Genomic DNA, 10,201 nt, shown 5'->3' with positions numbered 1-10,201 from the left:
CCCTTAATGGACTTCATGTCCCCCCACAATGATGGGATATTCCAGCAGGATAATGCACTGCGCCATCGGGCCCAAGTTGTCCAGTATTAGTTGGAGGAGCATTCTGGAGAGTTCCTCTGCATTGTGCGGCCGGCACGTTCACCCGTCAGGAGCCCAATGGAGCATTTATGGGACATGGTGGGGAGGTCCATTCGCGCCAGAGCTGTTCCATTTACACTTGCCACGGAGCTGTGGGTGATTATCCAGACGGTTCAACATCCCAGCAGATGTCTTCTTTCTACTTGTGGAATTGATGCCACGTCAAGTTGCTGCTCTTCTCTGGCCTAGAGGGGGTCCGACATGCTATTGGGTCCTGTGCCATGACTTATGGCATGTCAGTGTGTATTACTTTATACAAGGTCTCTCTGTCCATAGTCATACAATGAATGGCACAAGTCACACAAGGGTATAAATAATATTTATTTTTCAATAATTTAAAAGGTGGCACAAACAACAACATGACCAGAAGAAACAACTACATAAAGTGAAACGTGCAAATAAATAACATGGGATATGTCATATGATAACCGTCCCGATCTGAGGTGTGTAAACAGTGAAGAAATCAACTCCACGCGTTTCAGGCAGCACACAGAAAATAAAATTACAATGACAACAAACTTGTAAACTCTGGAATAGACCTGGATGGGGCGCCTTTTACACGGGTCGATCCAGCGGCAATCTGAACGATATTGTTCAGTGTAAATGCCCCGAATGAACAACGAATGAAAATTTGTTCGCTTCTCGTTAAGTTTCTGCATGCATAAAACTGAATGACGGATTAGGCCATGGTAGTCACACATCTATGGATGACTGCCGGTTTACTGTGAATGGAGGCAGGCGGGCCAGAACGATCCGTGACCTGCTCTGCCTCCATTCATTGGATGAGCTGTCTGGAATCTGCGCCCAACAGGTTGTACCGTGTAAAAGGACCCCAACATCGATTATTACTCCTTGTGCTGGACCAGCATTGATGAGGAAATACAGGAGTCTAAAGCCAGGGTCACATTTGTAATCAGCACCGGCAGACCACCCCGCTGTTAGACTTTGGAATAAGCTACCCATACCCGAGATAGTTGTTAGCCTACTGCTGGTTTGGCCGACAGCCATCTCTCCCGATCCCGCATGTATGCTCAGCTGGGTGCGCATATGTAGTGACGGGAGAAAGCCGCTGCCAGATAATTCTGGCGCTAGCTTATCTCCAAAGAACAAGAGGATTATGTAGTTGATATTCAATGACTCCCTCCTTATGTTCTCCAACATCTGCCATTAGGAGGAAAGTTGGGAGCTCGCCACGCACATTAGATGATCAACTGGTCCTGCCGAAATCCAAACTTACAGCTTAGCTTTGACTCTATAGACATTACCTGAGCTCCCACAATGCACTGCTCTATGACAACAGGAAACCAACAGGATTCTGAAACTAGCTTTAGACACGAATGGAGAAGAGAATGCAAACTCAACCAACTCAAAAACACGAAAAGTAAAATCAAAATGACGCTGATCATTGTATGTGCACAAAAAGACATAATGGAGGCAAAACACAAAACCCACCTTAGATACCAGCTGAAAGTCCGCCATACCAAGTGACTCTATCAGGCTCCGTCATATGGCGCCTTCTTTGGTGGCTATCATTTGGTCAGGTGATCTCATTTAAACTTTAGGCTAACAAGAAGTGTGATATGTTATTTGAGTTGACGGTTTGTCTCTTGCATGTCTAGTTGTCGGCAGACTCTCCTCTAAAGTCTACAGCTGTTTTAAAAAGGGTTTTCTGTGCCACCATTTTTTTCTACCCATATTTATCCCCACCTTGGCATTCTGCCCCTGATCTCGCTGTGCAGAGACTCCGTTCTATGTAAACATTAATGGTGCAGTGATGAATAGACGGGCGTTCAGCCTGACGTGATGAGGTCACTTCCTTGGATAGATCTTACAGGTTTGCACAACGGGGAGAGGATCCTGCTGGGGTTTGTACTTTCTTTATTACTTGATTATGCATAATAGAAGGTGTCTGGAAACAACCTTTAAAGTGCTTGCACACCCCATAACCCCATTTTTTAGTTTATTTAAGGGGGTTGTCCAGTTGTAAACTATTGATGGCCTAGTCTTAGGTTAGGTCATCAATAGTAGATCAGCAGAGATACTCTGAGAATCCGACAAACCAGCTGTTCAGCAGGCTGTTGTTCTCATGCATAAAGCCAATTTCTGCAGTGGGACCTTTGCCTGTAGTACCAAAACTGGACACTATAGTGAGAACAGAGCTGTCTGCTTCCTACAGAAATCAGCTCAGTTTACAAGCTTATTTGCCCAGCGAACAGCTGATCGGTGGGGGTCCCAGGCACCAGCCACTCACAGATCAATTATTGATGACTTGTGCTGAGGATAGGCAATCAATAGTTTAAAATTGGTCAATCCCTTTAAAAAGAGGTCCAAAACTCTGATTAATTTCTTAACCTATGTTTATAGCATCTTTCCCAATACAGAGCTCCAGATTCCTTGCATAGATATAGGGGGATTTAGGGCTTGTTCACATCAATTGATTTCCACTAAATAAAAGGAAAGGATAGCGTAGCATGCTTTGCTACCGGTATTTTGTCCTGTTAAATGCTATACAGCTGGAAATCAAAATGGGAGCTATTATAGCCAATGGGATCTGTGCATCATTCATATCTGTTATAAGACAAAGTCGTTTGAATTCAATGGGAGCCGTGCCTGCAGTACCCAATCAGGCCACTGCAATGTTGATAAAGCTGTCGTCTTCTAGCACTCTCTGCACTGACAGCGGACCCAGGTGTCAGCTGATTGGCGGGGATCCTGAGCAGCAGACCCCTCACTGATCAACTATTGATGACCTACCCCGAAAATAGGTAATCAATAGTGAAAGTCTCGGACAATCTCTGTAAATGAAAACATTCTGCCTGCAGCCACCAGTAGAGGGAGCTTACTGTATACTGTGTTATGATGGTTCAGCACATCCGCATTGGAAGACCCCTGGAGGCAATGATCACATCTGACCCTGGAGGCAATGTAGCTGGAGGCAATGATCACATCTGACCTGAGACAGCTCAGCTGAACCAATAGGTGGCGCTGCAGAAGTATTGTCCCATCTTCGTTATTTACTCAGAGGAGCATGCATGGTCTTATAAGTCTTCTCACTCACCTTCTTGGTACTCTCCCCAAGGAGAGCGGTTACCCTTCCCGACCCACAGCACTGGCATCTCACTAGTCAAGCCAGAAACCTACTGCCCACTGATGAGGGGCAAAAACCCGAAAAAGCTGTCTGTGTATGGATTCTGGTTTGGTTTTCAATTCCCAATCATTGCTCCACAGACCTGTATAAAGGTCAAGCATTGATTTGAAGGAATGCTGCCATCCAATAGGTGGCTCTGCAGAGGTATTGTTCCATCTTCTATATTTGCATATTACCCAGAGGAGCATGCATGGCCTTATAGGTCTCCTCACTCACCTTCTTGCTGCTGTCCCTAAGGAGTGATGTTACCCCTCCCAGCCTGGATGAAGACACCCCATCCCTCCTGACATGTCTTCTCAGTGCACAATTATGGAAACAGTATAAAGCTACATAATACAGAGGATGATGCAGAGGAATAAAAAACAAGAATCGCTGAGAGGGTTAATGACATTTCAGCGCTTGCACCTCTTTCCTGGAATTTCTGTAATCCCACATCTATGTTCAACCTTCAATAACACAAATACCCTGATGCTCAATAAATAAATAAATTGATGGTTTCGGTGCAAATTATATAAAAAAACATTAAAAAGTGACCCCCATGAGCACTACTGCACATGTGCAGATATGATGGATGTGATGATGTAATTCCTTATCTGATGGGTTACTTATTAATGCATGTGTGTAGTAGAAAAACCTGACCCATGCCTAAAATGTACTTTTTAGAAAACGTTTTTTAAGCCGACGTCTTAATACATGTCACATTCCGTAATGACAATTTTTAAAATATATCTTTGTAGTGGTCGGAACTGCGATTTTCTGATACACCGCTCCAAATTCCCTGCATAGACATAGATGTAAGTGATAAAATTCTGTCTATCTGCAGCCACCACTAGGGGGAGCTCAGTGTGTGCAGTATAAAATGAGCTCCCTCTAGTGGTTGTTGAAGGTAGACAGAATTTTATCTTTTAATGGTCCTTTTGCACAGGCTGATTATTAGGCCTGAGACTTCCTCAGAACACTACATCACCAGACAATGGGGCTGTGTAAAGGGACAAATGATCAGCCGATGGACGAGCAAACACTTGCCAGCCTATTGGCACAAACGATAGCATTGGTGATACTTAGTGTCCATCAGCGAATTCCCGGTCTGTGTAACAAAAACATGAAAAGAGTCCTGACAGACATACGTGTTAATTGGCGCTCGTTACCGCAGGCTGAATTCTTGGCCAGTGTAAGACAACCATAACTCTATGAACATGCAGGAAAATGGAGTTCCAACCACTATAAAGATATATTAAACCGACCTTCCCATCCTGGACAAACAAAGATGGCTGCACCAATACTCTGACTACCTGATGCACATTATGCATAGCATGCACTGATAGTTTAAGACGCTACATGCTGCTCTGACCAGCACCGCTCGTGTACACAGTGTGCATCATGCAGTCAGAGAAGCGGTGCGACCATCTTTGCTTGTCCAGGACCAGAGGGTCGCTTTAAAGCCATCCCCTGAGGAGGGGTGTTATATTACCCAATATGACGGGTCCTATGGGCCAGTAGCTGTGATTCAAGCTCTGCTTATGTGAGCAGCTCTGCCCAATCAGAAAGCAGTAGTGTGGCCATCTTGAATCACCGCAGCATGGCCACAGGAAGCGGCGGATTGGCAATTGTACAGGTATAAAGAAGGGCATCAGGTAATATAAGCTCTCCTTCCAGTCCAGGATAACGTGAGGGTTTCTTTAAGAAATTAAAACACTCAGTCTAAAGAGAGCAGGATGTTAAAAGTGGACATACAAGCCCCTTTAGTACATCCTATGAAGGTGTTTTCTCATTTCCTTGGGGTCCAAGGTATCAAATATTGAACATCCAGAATGTCTTTTAGAAGCCTGCCTCTATTTAGTTCCCCTGGTTCTCAGCTTCTGACAGTAAGTGTTGTCATATGGGATACTGTGTGGCCATAAATCACAATCCATACCAATGTCTGCAGCATACTGATGTGGCTCATGATTTGCATCTATAATGCTGAACTTTTTGAGCACAAGACCAGAAGTGTTGTCATAGGGAAGATGGAACAATGCTTCTGCAGCATCACCTTTTGGGAAAGCAGGAAGTCAATGTCTGACCTTTTAGCAGGCCTTGAAACAATAAAAGACAATTAGGGCTCTTCACACGAGCGCTGTGGGTGCGCAGTATAGCCGCATGCAAAGATCGCGCCTATACTGCACTAATGATCGCCTGAAAGGGTTAATTCCAACTACATGAATTAGCCCATTCATATGGTACCTGTTATCCAGCTCCCATAGGAGTCTATGGAAAGAACGCACCAAAGATAGTTCAGGTCCTATCTTTGCGCGCACCACAGAGCAAAGATAGTCGCATGTCCTATCTTTGCTAGGTGTGCGAATTTAGCGTGTCTAGCATTCTTTCAGGTGAACGTTTCTACAGGAAACCATTGGTTTCAATAGAAGCGCTTTCTGTGCGCGGTTATACTGCGTGCCCACAGCGCTCGTCTGAACGAGCTCTTAACGAGAGAAACCTGTGATGAGTTGGAAGGGTTAAAGTTTCTCTTTAGAGAGAGCGCCTAGTAGGTGTGAGGGGACTTGTAAGGCCATGCATGCTCCTCACACCTACTAGGTGCTCTCTCTAAAGAGAAACTTTAACCCTATCAACTCTCATCATAGGTCTCTGACCCAGCTAGACAGCAACCTACTGCACAATGATGGGGGGGCAAAACCCCAAAACAGTCTGTCTGTACATGCCTATCTTTTCCTTATAGGGAACACTCTGGCTTTGGCGTATATTTTCAGTCATTGTTACAAGGCCTGTAAAAAAAGGTCAAACATTAACTTGCAGGAATGCTTCCTACTATTAGGCCGGGCTCACGTGGGCGGATTTTGATTGCGGATTCGGAGATCTCGCCATCCACTTGGCTGATCCGCGGTAAAACGCAGGCATTCAAAGGCATGCATTTTCGCTTTTTCATTCACACTCATGGATATGAATTGCGTATTCTGCGAGTGGAAGAAAAATCACTCTATTTCAGCACGGACGGCCCCCATTGAAGTCAATAGATGTGAGTGTTCCGTCGCCCAATGAATATTGCGTATGAGCAGTGGAAATGCTCGCAACTTCAAAGGAAAATAGAAAGAAAAGCTGGAATGCCAGCTGGAGGGGAGAAAGAGAGCTTTCTTTCTGCATAGCGTATATCTGCGCAGAAAAACATTTGCATTTGTGATTTTTCCCGCGATCATTCGCATATGATTGCAGGTCTTCCGCTGTGGAAATTCGCATGCGGAATCCGACCCGTTCGTGTGAGCCCGGCCTACAAGGTTCTCTCTTCCTACCAAAGGAACAGCCAAGAGCCATGCTTCTACAAGGCAGCCACTACAACTACTATTTTCTCACCTTCATCAAATACACTAAATGGGTTTTTCTGGTGGCCGTTCTCCATTGGTTGTCCACATCCGATATGATGACTATGTGAATGTGAACGGCGATATGAATGGTAGTTTTTGGTGGTGTTTTTAGGGTCTACAGACAAGCGATATTAAAAATTTTGCAAAAATATCGCACCCAGCCGTGTTTGGTATTCTCAAATATCCTGTAACGCAAAGCTAGTGAATCCAGCTCAGTGCGGCTTAACCCTTGCTGCTCTGTCTGACGCCACAAAGCCCATCTGTATATACTTCCTGCATACAAGCCGCACAACAGTCGCCTTACTCTGGTACCGAGCCGGGATGACAGCCCTACCAAATGCTCGCAGGAAGTGGAACAAGAAGGACAGGGCATGTAAATGACGGGGTAAGCGATGGCTGTGCTCTGCTCCGTACCCGCGTCTGCCTCTAGCCATGCTATGGTCCCGTTATAGGTCCACATGTATGTCCTTGTATGACTTGTCCACTGTCCACTCCTTTTGGCTTTCATGGTCATCTTTGGCATATCGCGCCATCTCCTGCAGGAACCACAGCTGTCGTGCCTTGTTGGGGTCAACGTTAATCCAGTTGTTCGCGATCCATTTGGTTCCCTCTGTCACAAGGCAGCCTCCGTGGAGAGCAAACTCATCCAAATCCCCGACCCAGCCTAAGGGATGGAAGAAGAAACACTATAAAGGCAGAGCTGTTAAAGGACTCTCCAGGAAAAACTTAAAGGGGATGGGCCAATTAACTTATTCCCTATCGCCTGTTGTTCAATTAATACTTGGGAAAAGGAGGATGTTCTCATGATGGAGGAGGGTCTTAGCAGTTGGCTGCGGACATGACTGGCCTGAGCTACGTGTGACCCGTGCAGTCCCACAGGCAGTTGGCTACCAGCTTGTGAGCGGACACCAGGAGGATTTAGGCTGGGGGTGATTGCACACCTTAGGTCCTCCTGGCCAGATGATCTTCATCCTCCATGCGACAGTGTCTTGTAGAACTACATGAATCATCTTCCTCCTATCTCTGTCTCCTCTCTGATGTTTCAAGGTGCCTCTGTCAGCCCATAAGCGCCCCCGCAACACAAATCAATTAGTTCTGCTACTGTATATATGTTATGAGCTTGTTTCTCGTGCTGTATTTAGGTTTTGAGCTACATTCTAGTATTGTATCTATCTTATAAGCTTTGTTTTGGTGCTGTATTTATGTACTGAGCTTGGTTCTGGTGCTATATTTATGTACTGAGCTTGATTCTGGTGCTATGTATTCATGTTCTGCCAAACATCTGAGTGCTTCAGTGCAATGTTGATTGTGTAGTTCCCATCGATGTGAATTGAAGCTAAGGAAAAAACATAGCACAGCGCTCTACACTGCTTCTGTAACACGAGGAGCATACGCGCTGTGCTACACTGTTTCTGTAGCTCCCATTCACTTCAATAAGAGCTACACAAATAGCGCTACACTGAAGCACTCAGCTATTTCCGACTGATGGTCGGAAACAGGATGGCTGGGTTTTTCCATTTTGGCCATGAAAAGCCGCGATGGGAACACCCCCTTAAGTAAAACAAAATCGTGAATATCCTCCTTTTATCATCAGATCATCTTTAGGTTGAAAATTCTAATTTTTCCACCTATCTTTACAAAGGTTGGAGCTCCATTTTTCTGACACAGGGCACCAAAACCTTTGCATAGACATAGAGTTATATGATAAAATTCTGTCTTACCTACAACCACCATTAGGGGGAGGCTACGAGCTTACTGTATATAGCGAGCACCCTCTAGTGGTGGCTACAGGAAGCAAAATTGTATCAGTTAACTCTGTCTCTGCAGCGAATTTGGATCTCTGTACCTGGAAAATTTAGCTCTCATTGCTATAACGATACATTAAGGCGATAATAACCACATAATTAATTACCCAAAAACAACATGGGGTTAAAAGGTGTAGATTCACTTTAAAGGGGAGCTGTCTGCGACCCCATTTACACTGAAAGATGATCACTCAAAAAACGCTCAAACGACGGTTTGAGTGACAGTTTTGAGTGATCATCTTTGCATAGTCTATGGTAGCTAATTAGCTACTAAAGAGCTATGCAGGTGAAGTGGGACACTGCTGTTATTGCTTGGCAAACAATACAGCTGTTTTGCATAAGCAAACAGCTGCATTGTTTTCCGTGCTTACAGCTCGTGTCCCACTGTGAACTACCAGCAGGACACGAGCTGAAAGAATCTCATCAGCGCTGCCAACTGTGATAACAGCCTGCATCGCTGATCAGAGTTCATCGCTCAATTCTAGAAAACTAGAATTGAGCGAGGAACGAATCGTGCACAAAAACTGCACGATGTGCGTGCATTTAGACGCAACGGTTATTGCTCAAAAGAGGGCTTTCAGCTAATTTTGAGTGAGAATCGCTGTGTCTAAATGGGCCTTGAGACCTTTACTATTGATGACTTATCCTTGGGATAAGTCATTCATAGTCGAATAGCAAGGGTCCACCACTGGGGATCCCCGCTGATCAGCCGATCACAATGCCCACTATCAGTGTACAAAGCACTGGAAACAGACAACACTGTCTGGGGTTAGTAGTGCAGGCACAGCTTTCAGTGAAATCAATGTCTGCAGTTCCAAACCAGGCCCCTGCAATGTTGACAGCGCTATCTGCTTAAATAGGGATCCTGAGCAAACCTGGACTACCTACAAGACTCTTCATGAACAAATACAGCAGGCAGGATAATGACTGAATTTCTAACTGCAGTATGATAGAAGGATGAAGAGATATGGAAGCCGATCAGAACAATATGGAGGTGATAAGACCCTTGAGATATAACAGTCATCACATCCTGGACTCTAGGGTCTGCCGAGTATAACTTAATCCCACGTACCTTTGCCATTAGACAAGTAATTGTACCAGAAGACAGCTGTTCCTTGCCGTGGCTTAATTCTCAGGTTCCCCTTATCACAATGCTTCCGCGTGTCTCTCAGATCAATGTCATTCTGGATTAATGACTGTAAGAAAAAAAGACAAAAGATATATGAAAACATGGAAAAGATAATTAGAAACATTAGTATGAGTTAATTGTTCCAATTAAAGAGACCATACACACAGAGTTTGTCATTTTTGGATTTACTGTGCAGTTAAATGCAATCTATTGCTATCTGTTATCAGCTGTTTCATGCTTAGGGAATTAATTACAGATCTTCTGTGGGTGTAGGCTTGCTCAGATCCTCCTGTCTCTTCCTGTAATCCTAGATAGACTGGATGATGCAGAGATCGGGGCTCTGTGGGACCAAATCATCACCTCCAGGACTCCTTGCACTTCCTTACACTTAAGATATGTCTTAATGACACTGGCTGGATGTTTGGGGTTGTTGTCCTGCTGCAGAATAAATTTGTAGCCAATCAGACGCCTCCCTGATGGTATTTCATGATGGATAAGTATCTGCCTGTATTTCTCAGCATATAGGACACCATTAATCCTTACCAAATCCCCAACTGCACACCAGATACTACAAATTATACACTAGACTTCACAAATTCCTTGGAAATGTATATTTTCTCAAAAA

At 44.6% G+C, this 10,201-nt stretch overlaps 1 protein-coding gene across 1 annotated transcript in view; it reads right to left on the bottom strand.

The window, feature by feature from the left end:
- Window positions 1–446: 446 nt before the first annotated feature.
- The window catches only part of P4HTM (prolyl 4-hydroxylase, transmembrane), a 72,579-nt gene continuing 62,824 nt past the window's right edge, over window positions 447–10,201 (bottom strand). Inside the window, exons 8-9 of the mRNA XM_066596814.1 lie at window positions 9,520–9,643; window positions 447–7,306 (exon numbers count right to left, since the gene is read on the bottom strand). Of these exons, the coding sequence (XP_066452911.1) occupies window positions 7,089–7,306; window positions 9,520–9,643 (342 nt within the window). The 3' untranslated portion in view covers window positions 447–7,088. The remainder of the gene's footprint in view (window positions 7,307–9,519; window positions 9,644–10,201) is intronic.

The sequence above is a fragment of the Eleutherodactylus coqui genome, chromosome 3 (assembly GCF_035609145.1).
Source record: "Eleutherodactylus coqui strain aEleCoq1 chromosome 3, aEleCoq1.hap1, whole genome shotgun sequence".
Lineage (NCBI taxonomy): Eukaryota > Metazoa > Chordata > Amphibia > Anura > Eleutherodactylidae > Eleutherodactylus > Eleutherodactylus coqui.
Note: the sequence above shows the minus strand (reverse complement) of the source record. Positions and strands in the feature narration are given on the sequence as shown.